The sequence below is a fragment of the Drosophila willistoni genome, unplaced genomic scaffold (assembly GCF_018902025.1).
Source record: "Drosophila willistoni isolate 14030-0811.24 unplaced genomic scaffold, UCI_dwil_1.1 Seg485, whole genome shotgun sequence".
NCBI lineage: Eukaryota > Metazoa > Arthropoda > Insecta > Diptera > Drosophilidae > Drosophila > Drosophila willistoni.
This window is the reverse complement of record NW_025814416.1, coordinates 2,791,231-2,808,183: the sequence shown is the minus strand read 5'-3', so window position 1 is coordinate 2,808,183 and position 16,953 is coordinate 2,791,231. Positions and strand designations below refer to the sequence as shown.

Genomic DNA, 16,953 nt, shown 5'->3' with positions numbered 1-16,953 from the left:
ATAATTTTCTTAAACAGCTTAGCTATGGCGGAAAGTTTGGCAATGCCACGGTAGTTAGAAATATCTGATTTGTTGCGCTTTTTAAAAAGCGGAATAATTAAAGACTCCTTCCAAACATCATGAAAGCTACAAGTCTCACTCGAAATAAAGAATAACCTAGATAAAGGCTTAGATAGGGAAAACGAACACAATATAAGGATGCAACTAGATATATTATCAGGCCCGGGTACGAAGGAAGACTTCATAGAAGATAAGCTAGAGATAATACAGTCTTCAGTAATACTAGGAAAAAACATACAATTTAAATGTAGTTGAGAAGGAATAGGATGTGGGATCCGAAGTAGTAGAATAAGTCGACTGAAAGAATTTAGCAAACAGATCTGCAATATCTGAATCATTATTAGCAGTCTGGTCATTAAGTCTGAAGGTGGAAGGTGGAAGGTGGAAGGTAGTAAATAAGGGCGTCGTTTAGAATTAACAAAGTTGTAAAATCTTTTGGGTTTCTTATAGAATTCAACGCTACAGCGCACGATATAATTATTGTAGCATTGAGTATTTAATGCATTAAGGTGTAATTTATTAACGTAGCACCAATCACAGAATGCATTGAGATCTGATTGAGATTTTGCTACACAATAATTTGCATAGTCAAGTCGCGAACCAGTTTTTTTAAACCTTTAAATATATCTCGATATAATTTTACGGAGATTAGACAGCCTTCGTGTGAAACAGGCGCACTGGAGACGGTAGATACATTCACATAAGGAACGCATTTAGCAATGAGAGAATTAAGAGCACAGCACTCAAATAGAAATGACCAATCAAAAGAGGAAATAAGGTTTTTAAGAAGACTGAAATTTGTTTTACGAAAACAACTACGACGAGAAACTGAGATGTTATTCAATGAATTTGTAACTGAATTGTAAGAAATAATATCTTCAATGCTAGGGTGATAAGGATCTTCTGGGTTCCAAATAGACTGTATTTGAGATACAGAACTAACAGTGGGATCCGAGACAAAACGACGACCAACACTATCAAGCCTATAAGAAATAAAGTTATTAGAAAGAATTTCGTTATCCAAAACAGAGCAGTTGAGCCAAGTTTCAGAAAAAGCTAATATGTCAGCCGAAAAGGATAGGCTATCACAGAACAGTTTCGAGAACTTGGAAAGAAGTCCTCTTACATTTTGATAATGAATGCAAAGACTAGACGTTATTCGCTTTTAAAGCAGAAGATAAATTAGGACGGTGGACAGGCAACGGACGGGAGCGCCTATTGGGTGCAAACTCGTGTACAACTACCGACAATCGGTACACACGGATGCTTCCAACCCCCCATGCACAATAGTCCAGAGCAGACAACCGTGAGGATCGTCAATCCCATACCGACTCCTGCTGCAGCAAACCCAGCACCCAGTAATTTTGCGGTCAACATTGGATAACGTTGAATAGGTGTTCAACGGCCGGGAGTATATGTTGGTGTCTAGATTATATAAAATAAGATAAGATTAAGACAATTATAATATGAACAAATGGAAATTTAGGTCAATATAAGTATGTAACCCTATTATAGATATCGATGGCTCATCAGTCATAAGTAGATCTGATATGGTCAGCAGTTAACAATAAAGACCTACTTAATTAAGCTGCTATGGTTAGCTATTAGCAATAAAGACGTATTTTGCTGACCTAACACTATATCGAACTATGCACTGGTGAGCTCTCTATTTTTACTATAAAAGAAATGCATTATTCTTAGTAAGATCAGATACCAATTGCAGCTACATCGGGCGTGCATCGCTGTGTCCACTCAATTTATGTGTTGGTTGCGACAACTTTGAGTAACTGGTTTATGTGCTAGTGCCTATTTATATATATACAAATAAAGATTAATTTAATTCAAGATCCGTCCGTCCGTCTAGATTAACGGAAACTCCTCCTACACCTAGTCCTCCTTTAAATCATTAAAAAAATTGGCAACGATCAGAAAAATGAAACATCACGTGTAATGTGTAAATCAAATAGAAGCGTGCGAAACAAGAGTCCTGTACAACACTATAAGAGCTAAAGTTTGCCACCCACGGCTCGCACAGGTACCTGTGTTGTGTTATGCACAGTCTTTTTTTGGTCTTGTTGTTTAAAACTTGTTCTTATTTATTACAATTTTACCGCCAAACTTCTTTCCCAAAACTAACAAGATTTTTTACGCTAATAAAAAATTTTTGTTTTCCTAATTGAATACAAGGGAGAATACATGACGATACATATAACACCACAAGAAAACTTTTCCTATGTCAGCTATGAAAGCAATGTGGCACTAAATAATTATCAACATCCGATAATAAATAAATCAAGTTGTCCAAACATTTAAGCCGGGGAAGTTCATAGTAACCATATTTGCAAATAAGGTATTTTGAGCACTAACTATTTTATTAAATAATTAATTAATTACATTATTATTATAGTCTTCGTTGGCGTACGAAACCATGAAGGGATTGGAAATCGAATACTCGACGCAGTCACATTGGAAACAAACCGATATGCAGTGCTGTAATTTTCCATCTTATAACCTTTATTCGCACAATATTTGTATCGTAACAAAAGCACAATGTAATATGATTAATTGGTACATATTTATTTATTTATATATTTATTTACGTCAACTAACACAGCAGTTGACGAAAAAGCTTAAGCTAAAAAACAATTAACAATTAATTGAAGAAAGTAAGCTTAGCCTCATACACAACTAAACATCCCCGACTCGGTGGAGGTGTTTAATTGCACAAGGTGCCAGCTATGCCCCGATTCACAACCAATGTGGTCAGGGATGAGTTGCAAGCAATGCGATGCCCAAAATATATTCAGGTTCGTTCTAGATTATTAAAAAGTATATCGCAAAGAGAAGTAACAGAAAAATGAGAAGAGATAAGGTGAGAAATGTTGTTAAAAGATTGGCAAGAACACGAAGGTTCGTGAAGAGAGTAGTTTGTGAGACATCTACTAAGGTGAATAGGAAAAAAGTTTCTGGTCCGACGTGAGGGAACACAAAAATATATATTTAGTAAACTAGTAGAAAGGACTTGACGGTTGACTAGTTTATGGAGAAAGAGAATGCCAAATACGAGCCTACGGTTGTAAAGTGAAGGAAGATTAATAAGAACAAGTTTGTGAGACCGAGTAACGTGAACGTAAAAAATTGCTTCTGAACCGATTGAATACTACGCTGGTGAACATCATATTGAATAGTTTTAGATATTGAGGAACGAAAAGACACCTTTTGGGTTCTGCCAATAAGATACGATTTTACCCAAGCCAATAGTTTGGGGAAAAGGCCATAATGTTGAGTTTCGTAAGAAGCATAGAATGATCAACCGTATCGAAAGCCTTACTAAAATCGTTATAAATAACCTCAGTTTGACACTACGCAAGCCATGGTGTAGAAGGGTAGTCAATTCTAAAGGTTGGTAAGCCATGCTGACAAGGACAAATAGTGGATCTGAATAGGTGTTAAAGGGAAGGCGTAATAATTTTCTTAAACAGCTTAGCTATGGCGGAAAGTTTGGCAATGCCACGGTAGTTAGAAATATCTGATTTGTTAAAAAGCGGAATAATTAAAGACTCCTTCCAAACATCATGAAAGCTACAAGTCTCACTCGAAATAAAGAATAACCGAGATAAAGGCTTAGATAGGGAAAACGAACACAATATAAGGATGCAACTAGATATATTATCAGGCCCGGGTACGAAGGAAGACTTCATAGAAGATAAGCTAAAGATAATACAGTCTTCAGTAATACTAGGAAAAAACATACAATGTAAATGTAGTTGAGAAGGAATAGGATGTGGGATCCGAAGTAGTAGAATAAGTCGACTGAAAGAATTTAGCAAACAGATCTGCAATATCTAAATCATTATTAGCAGTCTGGTCATTAAGTCTGAAGGTGGAAGGTGGAAGGTAGTAAATAAGGGCGTCGTTTAGAATTAACAAAGTTGTAAAATCTTTTGGGTTTCTTATAGAATTTAACGCTACAGCGCACGATATAATTATTGTAGCATTGAGTATTTAATGCATTAAGGTGTAATTTATTAACGTAGCACCAATCACAGAATGCATTGAGATCTGATTGAGATTTTGCTACACAATAATTTGCATAGTCAAGTCGCGAACCAGTTTTTTTAAACCTTTAAAAATATCTCGATATAATTTTACGGAGATTAGACAGCCTACGTGTGAAACAGGCGCACTGGAGACGGTAGATACATTCACATAAGGAACGCATTTAGCAATGAGAGAATTAAGAGCACAGCACTCAAATAGAAATGACCAATCAAAAGAGGAAATAAGGTTTTTAAGAAGACTGAAATTTGTTTTACGAAAACAACTACGACGAGAAACTGAGATGTTATTCAATGAATTTGTAACTGAATTGTAAGAAATAATATCTTCAATGCTAGGGTGATAAGGATCTTCTGGGTTCCAAATAGACTGTATTTGAGATACAGAACTAACAGTGGGATCCGAGACAAAACGACGACCAACACGATCAAGCCTATAAGAAATAAAGTTATTAGAAAGAATTTCGTTATCCAAAACAGAGCAGTTGAGCCAAGTTTCAGAAAAAGCTAATATGTCAGCCGAAAAGGATAGGCTATCACAGAACAGTTTCGAGAACTTGGAAAGAAGTCCTCTTACATTTTGATAATGAATGCAAAGACTAGACGTTATTCGCTTTTAAAGCAGAAGATAAATTAGGACGGTGGACAGGCAACGGACGGGAGCGCCTATTAGGTGCAAACTCGTGTACAACTACCGACAATCGGTACACACGGATGCTTCCAACCCCCAATGCACAATAGTCCAGAGCAGACAACCGTGAGGATCGTCAATCCCATACCGACTCCTGCTGCAGCAAACCCAGCACCCAGTAATTTTGCGGTCAACATTGGATAACGTTGAACAGGTGTTCAACGGCCGGGAGTATATGTTGGTGTCTAGATTATATAAAATAAGATAAGATTAAGACAATTATAATATGAACAAATGGAAATTTAGGTCAATATAAGTATGTAACCCTATTATAGATATCGATGGCTCATCAGTCATAAGTAGATCTGATATGGTCAGCAGTTAACAATAAAGACCTACTTAATTAAGCTGCTATGGTTAGCTATTAGCAATAAAGACGTATTTTGCTGACCTAACACTATATCGAACTATGCACTGGTGAGCTCTCTATTTTTACTATAAAAGAAATGCATTATTCTTAGAAAGATCAGATACCAATTGTAGCTACATCGGGCGTGCATCGCTGTGTCCACCCAATTTATGTGTTGGTTGCGACAACTTCGAGACACTGGTTTATGTGCTAGTGCCCATTTATATATAAACAAATAAAGATTAATTTAATTCAAGATCCGTCCGTCCGTCTAGATTAACGGAAACTCCTCCTACACCTAGTCCTTCTTTAAATCATTAAAAAAATTGGCAACGATCAGAAAAATGAAACATCACGTGTATTGTGTAAATCAAATAGAAGCGTGCGAAATAAGAGTCCTGTACAACACTATAAGAGCTAAACTTTGCCACCCACGGCTCGCACAGGTACCTGTGTTGTGTTATGCACAGTCTTATGTTGCATCATAGACTTTTTGGTCTTGTTGTTTAAAACTTGTTCTTATTTATTACAATTTTACCGCCAAACTTCTTTCCCAAAACTAACAAGATTTTTTACGCTAATAAAAAATTTTTGTTTTCCTAATTGAATACAAGGGAGAATACATGACGATACATATAACACCAGAAGAAAACTTTTCCTATGTCAGCTATGAAAGCAATGTGGCACTAAATAATTATCGGATGTTAATAAATCAAGTTGTCCAAACACTTAAGCCGGGGAAGTTCATAGTAACCATATTTGCAAATAAGGTATGTTGAGCACTAACTATTTTATTAAATAATTAATTAATTACATTACTATTATAGTGTTCGTTGGCGTACAAAACCATGAAGGGATTGGAAATCGAATACTCGACGCAGTCACATTGGAAACAAACCGATATGCAGTGCTGTAATTTTCCATCTTATAACCTTTTATTCGCACAATATTTGTATCGCAATAAAAACACAATGTAATATGATTAATTGGTACATATTTATTTATTTATATATTTATTTACGTCAACTAACACAGCAGTTGACGAAAAAGCTTAAGCTAAAAAACAATTAACAATTAATTGAAGAAAGTAAGCTTAGCCTCATACACAACTAAACATCCCCGAATCGGTGGAGGTGTTTAATTGCACAAGGTGCCAGCTATGCCCCGATTCGCAACCAATGTGGTCAGGGATGAGTTGCAAGCAATGCGATGCCCAAAATATATTCAGGTTCGTTCTAGATTATTAAAAAGTATATCGCAAAGAGAAGTAACAGAAAAATGAGAAGATATAAGGTCAGAAATGTTGTTAAAAGATTAGCAAAGAACACGAAGGTTCGTGAAGAGAGTAGTTTGTGAGACATCTACTAAGGTGAATAGGAAAAAAGTTTCTGGTCCGACGTGAGGGAACACAAAAACATATATTTAGTAAACTAGTAGAAAGGACTTCACCGTTGACTAGTTTATGGAGAAAGAGAATGCCAAATACGAGCCTACGGTTGTAAAGTGAAGGAAGATTAATAAGAACAAGTTTGTGAGACCGCGTAACGCGAACTTAAGAAATTGCTTCTGAACCGATTGAATACTACGCTGGTGAACATCATATTGAACAGTTTTAGATATTGAGGAACGAAAAGACACCTTTTGTGTTCTGCCAATAAGATACGATTTTACCCAAGCCAATAGTTTCGGGGAAAAGGGCATAATGTTGAGTTTCGTAAGAAGCATAGAATGATCAACCGTATCGAAAGCCTTACTAAAGTCGTTATAAATAACCTCAGTTTGACATTACGCATGCCATGGTGTAGAAGGGTAGTCAATTCTAAAGGTTGGTAAGCCATGCTGACAAGGACAAATAGTGGATCTGAATCTGATCTGTTAAAGGGAAGACGTAATAATTTTCTTAAACAGCTTAGCTATGGCGGAAAGTTTGGCAATGCCACGGTAGTTAGAAATATCTGATTTGTTGCGCTTTTTAAAAAGCGGAATAATTAAAGACTCCTTCCAAACATCATGAAAGCTACAAGTCTCACTCGAAATAAAGAATAACCTAGATAAAGGCTTAGATAGGGAAAACGAACACAATATAAGGATGCAACTAGATATATTATCAGGCCCGGGTACGAAGGAAGACTTCATAGAAGATAAGCTAGAGATAATACAGTCTTCAGTAATACTAGGGAAAAACATACAATTTAAATGTAGTTGAGAAGGAATAGGATGTGGGATCCGAAGTAGTAGAATAAGTCGACTGAAAGAATTTAGCAAACAGATCTGCAATATCTGAATCATTATTAGCAGTCTGGTCATTAAGTCTGAAGGTGGAAGGTGGAAGGTGGAAGGTAGTAAATAAGGGCGTCGTTTAGAATTAACAAAGTTGTAAAATCTTTTGGGTTTCTTATAGAATTCAACGCTACAGCGCACGATATAATTATTGTAGCATTGAGTATTTAATGCATTAAGGTGTAATTTATTAACGTAGCACCAATCACAGAATGCATTGAGATCTGATTGAGATTTTGCTACACAATAATTTGCATAGTCAAGTCGCGAACCAGTTTTTTTAAACCTTTAAATATATCTCGATATAATTTTACGGAGATTAGACAGCCTTCGTGTGAAACAGGCGCACTGGAGACGGTAGATACATTCACATAAGGAACGCATTTAGCAATGAGAGAATTAAGAGCACAGCACTCAAATAGAAATGACCAATCAAAAGAGGAAATAAGGTTTTTAAGAAGACTGAAATTTGTTTTACGAAAACAACTACGACGAGAAACTGAGATGTTATTCAATGAATTTGTAACTGAATTGTAAGAAATAATATCTTCAATGCTAGGGTGATAAGGATCTTCTGGGTTCCAAATAGACTGTATTTGAGATACAGAACTAACAGTGGGATCCGAGACAAAACGACGACCAACACTATCAAGCCTATAAGAAATAAAGTTATTAGAAAGAATTTCGTTATCCAAAACAGAGCAGTTGAGCCAAGTTTCAGAAAAAGCTAATATGTCAGCCGAAAAGGATAGGCTATCACAGAACAGTTTCGAGAACTTGGAAAGAAGTCCTCTTACATTTTGATAATGAATGCAAAGACTAGACGTTATTCGCTTTTAAAGCAGAAGATAAATTAGGACGGTGGACAGGCAACGGACGGGAGCGCCTATTGGGTGCAAACTCGTGTACAACTACCGACAATCGGTACACACGGATGCTTCCAACCCCCCATGCACAATAGTCCAGAGCAGACAACCGTGAGGATCGTCAATCCCATACCGACTCCTGCTGCAGCAAACCCAGCACCCAGTAATTTTGCGGTCAACATTGGATAACGTTGAATAGGTGTTCAACGGCCGGGAGTATATGTTGGTGTCTAGATTATATAAAATAAGATAAGATTAAGACAATTATAATATGAACAAATGGAAATTTAGGTCAATATAAGTATGTAACCCTATTATAGATATCGATGGCTCATCAGTCATAAGTAGATCTGATATGGTCAGCAGTTAACAATAAAGACCTACTTAATTAAGCTGCTATGGTTAGCTATTACCAATAAAGACGTATTTTGCTGACCTAACACTATATCGAACTATGCACTGGTGAGCTCTCTATTTTTACTATAAAAGAAATGCATTATTCTTAGTAAGATCAGATACCAATTGCAGCTACATCGGGCGTGCATCGCTGTGTCCACTCAATTTATGTGTTGGTTGCGACAACTTTGAGTAACTGGTTTATGTGCTAGTGCCTATTTATATATATACAAATAAAGATTAATTTAATTCAAGATCCGTCCGTCCGTCTAGATTAACGGAAACTCCTCCTACACCTAGTCCTCCTTTAAATCATTAAAAAAATTGGCAACGATCAGAAAAATGAAACATCACGTGTAATGTGTAAATCAAATAGAAGCGTGCGAAACAAGAGTCCTGTACAACACTATAAGAGCTAAAGTTTGCCACCCACGGCTCGCACAGGTACCTGTGTTGTGTTATGCACAGTCTTTTTTTGGTCTTGTTGTTTAAAACTTGTTCTTATTTATTACAATTTTACCGCCAAACTTCTTTCCCAAAACTAACAAGATTTTTTACGCTAATAAAAAATTTTTGTTTTCCTAATTGAATACAAGGGAGAATACATGACGATACATATAACACCACAAGAAAACTTTTCCTATGTCAGCTATGAAAGCAATATGGCACTAAATAATTATCGGATGTTAATAAATCAAGTTGTCCAAACATTTAAGCCGGGGAAGTTCATAGTAACCATATTTGCAAATAAGGTATTTTGAGCACTAACTATTTTATTAAATAATTAATTAATTACATTATTATTATAGTCTTCGTTGGCGTACGAAACCATGAAGGGATTGGAAATCGAATACTCGACGCAGTCACATTGGAAACAAACCGATATGCAGTGCTGTAATTTTCCATCTTATAACCTTTATTCGCACAATATTTGTATCGTAACAAAAGCACAATGTAATATGATTAATTGGTACATATTTATTTATTTATATATTTATTTACGTCAACTAACACAGCAGTTGACGAAAAAGCTTAAGCTAAAAAACAATTAACAATTAATTGAAGAAAGTAAGCTTAGCCTCATACACAACTAAACATCCCCGACTCGGTGGAGGTGTTTAATTGCACAAGGTGCCAGCTATGGCCCCGATTCACAACCAATGTGGTCAGGGATGAGTTGCAAGCAATGCGATGCCCAAAATATATTCAGGTTCGTTCTAGATTATTAAAAAGTATATCGCAAAGAGAAGTAACAGAAAAATGAGAAGAGATAAGGTGAGAAATGTTGTTAAAAGATTAGCAAAGAACACGAAGGTTCGTGAAGAGAGTAGTTTGTGAGACATCTACTAAGGTGAATAGGAAAAAAGTTTCTGGTCCGACGTGAGGGAACACAAAAACATATATTTAGTAAACTAGTAGAAAGGACTTCACCGTTGACTAGTTTATGGAGAAAGAGAATGCCAAATACGAGCCTACGGTTGTAAAGTGAAGGAAGATTAATAAGAACAAGTTTGTGAGACCGCGTAACGCGAACTTAAGAAATTGCTTCTGAACCGATTGAATACTACGCTGGTGAACATCATATTGAACAGTTTTAGATATTGAGGAACGAAAAGACACCTTTTGTGTTCTGCCAATAAGATACGATTTTACCCAAGCCAATAGTTTCGGGGAAAAGGGCATAATGTTGAGTTTCGTAAGAAGCATAGAATGATCAACCGTATCGAAAGCCTTACTAAAGTCGTTATAAATAACCTCAGTTTGACATTACGCATGCCATGGTGTAGAAGGGTAGTCAATTCTAAAGGTTGGTAAGCCATGCTGACAAGGACAAATAGTGGATCTGAATAGGTGTTAAAGGGAAGACGTAATAATTTTCTTAAACAGCTTAGCTATGGCGGAAAGTTTGGCAATGCCACGGTAGTTAGAAATATCTGATTTGTTGCGCTTTTTAAAAAGCGGAATAATTAAAGACTCCTTCCAAACATCATGAAAGCTACAAGTCTCACTCGAAATAAAGAATAACCTAGATAAAGGCTTAGATAGGGAAAACGAACACAATATAAGGATGCAACTAGATATATTATCAGGCCCGGGTACGAAGGAAGACTTCATAGAAGATAAGCTAGAGATAATACAGTCTTCAGTAATACTAGGAAAAAACATACAATTTAAATGTAGTTGAGAAGGAATAGGATGTGGGATCCGAAGTAGTAGAATAAGTCGACTGAAAGAATTTAGCAAACAGATCTGCAATATCTGAATCATTATTAGCAGTCTGGTCATTAAGTCTGAAGGTGGAAGGTGGAAGGTGGAAGGTAGTAAATAAGGGTGTCGTTTAGAATTAACAAAGTTATAAAATCTTTTGGGTTTCTTATAGGATTCAACGCTACAGCGCACGATATAATTATTGTAGCATTGAGTATTTAATGCATTAAGGTGTAATTTATTAACGTAGCACCAATCACAGAATGCATTGAGATCTGATTGAGATTTTGCTACACAATAATTTGCATAGTCAAGTCGCGAACCAGTTTTTTTAAACCTTTAAATATATCTCGATATAATTTTACGGAGATTAGACAGCCTTCGTGTGAAACAGGCGCACTGGAGACGGTAGATACATTCACATAAGGAACGCATTTAGCAATGAGAGAATTAAGAGCACAGCACTCAAATAGAAATGACCAATCAAAAGAGGAAATAAGGTTTTTAAGAAGACTGAAATTTGTTTTACGAAAACAACTACGACGAGAAACTGAGATGTTATTCAATGAATTTGTAACTGAATTGTAAGAAATAATATCTTCAATGCTAGGGTGATAAGGATCTTCTGGGTTCCAAATAGACTGTATTTGAGATACAGAACTAACAGTGGGATCCGAGACAAAACGACGACCAACACGATCAAGCCTATAAGAAATAAAGTTATTAGAAAGAATTTCGTTATCCAAAACAGAGCAGTTGAGCCAAGTTTCAGAAAAAGCTAATATGTCAGCCGAAAAGGATAGGCTCTCACAGAACAGTTTCGAGAACTTGGAAAGAAGTCCTCTTACATTTTGATAATGAATGCAAAGACTTGACGTTATTCGCTTTTAAAGCAGAAGATAAATTAGGACGGTGGACAGGCAACGGACGGGAGCGCTTATTGGGTGCAAACTCGTGTACAACTACCGACAATCGGTACACACGGATGCTTCCAACCCCCAAGGCACAATAGTCCAGAGCAGACAACCGTGAGGATCGTCAATCCCATACCGACTCCTGCTGCAGCAAACCCAGCCCCCAGTAATTTTGCGGTCAACATTGGATAACGTTGAATAGGTGTTCAACGGCCGGGAGTATATGTTGGTGTCTAGATTATATAAAATAAGATAAGATTAAGACAATTATAATATGAACAAATGGAAATCTAGGTCAATATAAGTATGTAACCCTATTATAGATATCGATGGCTCATCAGTCATAAGTAGATCTGATATGGTCAGCAGTTAACAATAAAGACCTAGTTAATTAAGCTGCTATGGTTAGCTATTACCAATAAAGACGTATTTTGCTGACCTAACACTATATCGAACTATGCACTGGTGAGCTCTCTATTTTTACTATAAAAGAAATGCATTATTCTTAGTAAGATCAGATACCAATTGCAGCTACATCGGGCGTGCATCGCTGTGTCCACTCAATTTATGTGTTGGTTGCGACAACTTTGAGTAACTGGTTTATGTGCTAGTGCCTATTTATATATATACAAATAAAGATTAATTTAATTCAAGATCCGTCCGTCCGTCTAGATTAACGGAAACTCCTCCTACACCTAGTCCTCCTTTAAATCATTAAAAAAATTGGCAACGATCAGAAAAATGAAACATCACGTGTAATGTGTAAATCAAATAGAAGCGTGCGAAACAAGAGTCCTGTACAACACTATAAGAGCTAAAGATTGCCACCCACGGCTCGCACAGGTACCTGTGTTGTGTTATGCACAGTCTTTTTTTGGTCTTGTTGTTTAAAACTTGTTCTTATTTATTACAATTTTACCGCCAAACTTCTTTCCCAAAACTAACAAGATTTTTTACGCTAATAAAAAATTTTTGTTTTCCTAATTGAATACAAGGGAGAATACATGACGATACATATAACACCACAAGAAAACTTTTCCTATGTCAGCTATGAAAGCAATGTGGCACTAAATAATTATCGGATGTTAATAAATCAAGTTGTCCAAACATTTAAGCCGGGGAAGTTCATAGTAACCATATTTGCAAATAAGGTATTTTGAGCACTAACTATTTTATTAAATAATTAATTAATTACATTATTATTATAGTCTTCGTTGGCGTACGAAACCATGAAGGGATTGGAAATCGAATACTCGACGCAGTCACATTGGAAACAAACCGATATGCAGTGCTGTAATTTTCCATCTTATAACCTTTATTCGCACAATATTTGTATCGTAACAAAAGCACAATGTAATATGATTAATTGGTACATATTTATTTATTTATATATTTATTTACGTCAACTAACACAGCAGTTGACGAAAAAGCTTAAGCTAAAAAACAATTAACAATTAATTGAAGAAAGTAAGCTTAGCCTCATACACAACTAAACATCCCCGACTCGGTGGAGGTGTTTAATTGCACAAGGTGCCAGCCATGCCCCGATTCACAACCAATGTGGTCAGGGATGAGTTGCAAGCAATGCGATGCCCAAAATATATTCAGGTTCGTTCTAGATTATTAAAAAGTATATCGCAAAGAGAAGTAACAGAAAAATGAGAAGAGATAAGGTGAGAAATGTTGTTAAAAGATTAGCAAAGAACACGAAGGTTCGTGAAGAGAGTAGTTTGTGAGACATCTACTAAGGTGAATAGGAAAAAAGTTTCTGGTCCGACGTGAGGGAACACAAAAACATATATTTAGTAAACTAGTAGAAAGGACTTCACCGTTGACAAGTTTATGGAGAAAGAGAATGCCAAATACGAGCCTACGGTTGTAAAGTGAAGGAAGATTAATAAGAACAAGTTTGTGAGACCGCGTAACGCGAACTTAAGAAATTGCTTCTGAACCGATTGAATACTACGCTGGTGAACATCATATTGAACAGTTTTAGATATTGAAGAACGAAAAGACACCTTTTGTGTTCTGCCAATAAGATACGCTTTTACCCAAGCCAATAGTTTCGGGGAAAAGGCCATAATGTTGAGTTTCGTAAGAAGCATAGAATGATCAACCTTACTAAAGTCGTTATAAATAACCTCAGTTTGACATTACGCATGCCATGGTGTAGAAGGGTAGTCAATTCTAAAGGTTGGTAAGCCATGCTGACAAGGACAAATAGTGGATCTGAATTGGTGTTAAAGGGAAGACGTAATAATTTTCTTAAACAGCTTAGCTATGGCGGAAAGTTTGGCAATGCCACGGTAGTTAGAAATATCTGATTTGTTGCGCTTTCTAAAAAGCGGAATAATTAAAGACTCCTTCCAAACATCATGAAAGCTACAAGTCTCACTCGAAATAAAGAATAACCTAGATAAAGGCTTAGATAGGGAAAACGAACACAATATAAGGATGCAACTAGATATATTATCAGGCCCGGGTACGAAGGAAGACTTCATAGAAGATAAGCTAGAGATAATACAGTCTTCAGTAATACTAGGAAAAAACATACAATTTAAATGTAGTTGAGAAGGAATAGGATGTGGGATCCGAAGTAGTAGAATAAGTCGACTGAAAGAATTTAGCAAACAGATCTGCAATATCTAAATCATTATTAGCAGTCTGGTCATTAAGTCTGAAGGTGGAAGGTGGAAGGTGGAAGGTAGTAAATAAGGGCGTCGTTTAGAATTAACAAAGTTGTAAAATCTTTTGGGTTTCTTATAGAATTCAACGCTACAGCGCACGATATAATTATTGTAGCATTGAGTATTTAACGCATTAAGGTGTAATTTATTAACGTAGCACCAATCACAGAATGCATTGAGATCTGATTGAGATTTTGCTACACAATAATTTGCATAGTCAAGTCGCGAACCAGTTTTTTTAAACCTTTAAATATATCTCGATATAATTTTACGGAGATTAGACAGCCTACGTGTGAAACAGGCGCACTGGAGACGGTAGATACATTCACATAAGGAACGCATTTAGCAATGAGAGAATTAAGAGCACAGCACTCAAATAGAAATGACCAATCAAAAGAGGAAATAAGGTTTTTAAGAAGACTGAAATTTGTTTTACGAAAACAACTACGACGAGAAACTGAGATGTTATTCAATGAATTTGTAACTGAATTGTAAGAAATAATATCTTCAATGCTAGGGTGATAAGGATCTTCTGGGTTCCAAATAGACTGTATTTAAGATACAGAACTAACAGTGGGATCCGAGACAAAACGACGACCAACACTATCAAGCCTATAAGAAATAAAGTTATTAGAAAGAATTTCGTTATCCAAAACAGAGCAGTTGAGCCAAGTTTCAGAAAAAGCTAATATGTCAGCCGAAAAGGATAGGCTATCACAGAACAGTTTCGAGAACTTGGAAAGAAGTCCTCTTACATTTTGATAATGAATGCAAAGACTAGACGTTATTCGCTTTTAAAGCAGAAGATAAATTAGGACGGTGGACAGGCAACGGACGGGAGCGCTTATTGGGTGCAAACTCGTGTACAACTACCGACAATCGGTACACACGGATGCTTCCAACCCCCAATGCACAATAGTCCAGAGCGGACAACCGTGAGGATCGTCAATCCCATACCGACTCCTGCTGCAGCAAACCCAGCCCCCAGTAATTTTGCGGTCAACATTGGATAACGTTGAACAGGTGTTCAACGGCCGGGAGTATATGTTGGTGTCTAGATTATATAATATAAGATAAGATTAAGACAATTATAATATGAACAAATGGAAATTTAGGTCAATATAAGTGTGTAACCCTATTATATATAAGTAGATCCGATATGGTCAGCAGTTAACAATAAAGACCTAGTTAATTAAGCTGCTATGGTTAGCTATTACCAATAAAGACGTATTTTGCTGACCTAACACTATGTCGAACTATGCACTGGTGAGCTCTCTATTTTTACTATAAAAGAAATGCATTATTCTTAGTAAGATCAGATACCAATTGTAGCTACATCGGGCGTGCATCGCTGTGTCCACCCAATTTATGTGTTGGTTGCGACAACTTTGAGTCACTGGTTTATGTGCTAGTGCCTATTTATATATAAACAAATAAAGATTAACTTAATTCAAGATCCGTCCGTCCGTCTAGATTAACGGAAACTCCTCCTACACCTAGTCCTCCTTTAAATCATTAAAAAAATTGGCAACAATCAGAAAAATGAAACATCACGTGTAATGTGTAAATCAAATAGAAGCGTGCGAAATAAGAGTCCTGTACAACACTATAAGAGCTAAAGTTTGCCACCCACGGCTCGCACAGGTACCTGTGTTGTGTTATGCACAGTCTTATGTTGCATCATAGACTTTTTGGTCTTGTTGTTTAAAACTTGTTCTTATTTATTACAATTTTACCGCCAAACTTCTTTCCCTAAACTAACAAGATTTTTTACGCTAATAAAAAATTTTTGTTTTCCTAATTGAATACAAGGGAGAATACATGACGATACATATAACACCAGAAGAAAACTTTTCCTATGTCAGCTATAAAAGCAATGTGGCACTAAATAATTATCGGATGTTAATAAATCAAGTTGTCCAAACATTTAAGCCGGGGAAGTTCATAGTAACCATATTTGCACATAAGGTATGTTGACTAACTATTTTATTAAATAATTAATTAATTACATTATTATTATAGTCTTCGTTGGCGTACGAAACCATGAAGGGATTGGAAATCGAATACTCGACGCAGTCACATTGGAAACAAACCGATATGCAGTGCTGTAATTTTCCATCTTATAACCTTTATTCGCACAATATTTGTATCGCAATAAAAACACAATGTAATATGATTAATTGGTACATATTTATTTATTTATATATTTATTTACGTCAACTAACACAGCAGTTGACGAAAAAGCTTAAGCTAAAAAACAATTAACAATTAATTGAAGAAAGTAAGCTTAGCCTCATACACAACTAAACATCCCCGACTCGGTGGAGGTGTCTAATTGCACAAGGTACCAGCTATGCCCCGATTCACAACCAATGTGGTCAGGGATGAGTTGCAAGCAATGCGATGCCCAAAATATATTCAGGTTCGTTCTAGATTATTAAAAA

General features: G+C 36.2%; 1 protein-coding gene and 1 long non-coding RNA gene across 2 annotated transcripts; both read left to right on the top strand.

Moving 5' to 3' along the window:
• Nucleotides 1–2,346: 2,346 nt before the first annotated feature.
• LOC124461436 lies at nt 2,347–5,879 on the top strand. The gene is made up of 3 exons (XR_006955072.1): nt 2,347–2,410; nt 2,468–2,552; nt 5,773–5,879. It is a non-coding gene; the product is annotated as an uncharacterized LOC124461436 (long non-coding RNA).
• Nucleotides 5,880–12,811: 6,932 nt separating this feature from the next.
• On the top strand, nt 12,812–16,380 carry LOC124461453 (S-adenosylmethionine decarboxylase proenzyme-like). The gene is made up of 3 exons (XM_047012977.1): nt 12,812–12,973; nt 13,031–13,115; nt 16,322–16,380. Exons 1-3 carry the CDS (start codon nt 12,827–12,829, stop codon nt 16,378–16,380), a joined length of 291 nt encoding a protein of 96 aa, XP_046868933.1. The 5' UTR covers nt 12,812–12,826.
• The last annotated feature ends 573 nt before the right edge of the window (nt 16,381–16,953 follow it).

What these genes read in the sequence shown, in the direction of transcription:
- LOC124461453 (XM_047012977.1), top strand. Translation starts at nt 12,827, where the DNA reads ATGACGATACATATAACACCACAAGAAAACTTTTCCTATGTCAGCTAT. An exon ending in TAACCATATTTGCAAATAAG is followed by an intron (nt 12,974 to 13,030) that starts GTATTTTGAGCA and finishes TTATTATTATAG; the next exon opens with TCTTCGTTGGCGTACGAAAC. An exon ending in ACAAACCGATATGCAGTGCT is followed by an intron (nt 13,116 to 16,321) that starts GTAATTTTCCAT and finishes ATTGAATACAAG; the next exon opens with GGAGAATACATGACGATACA.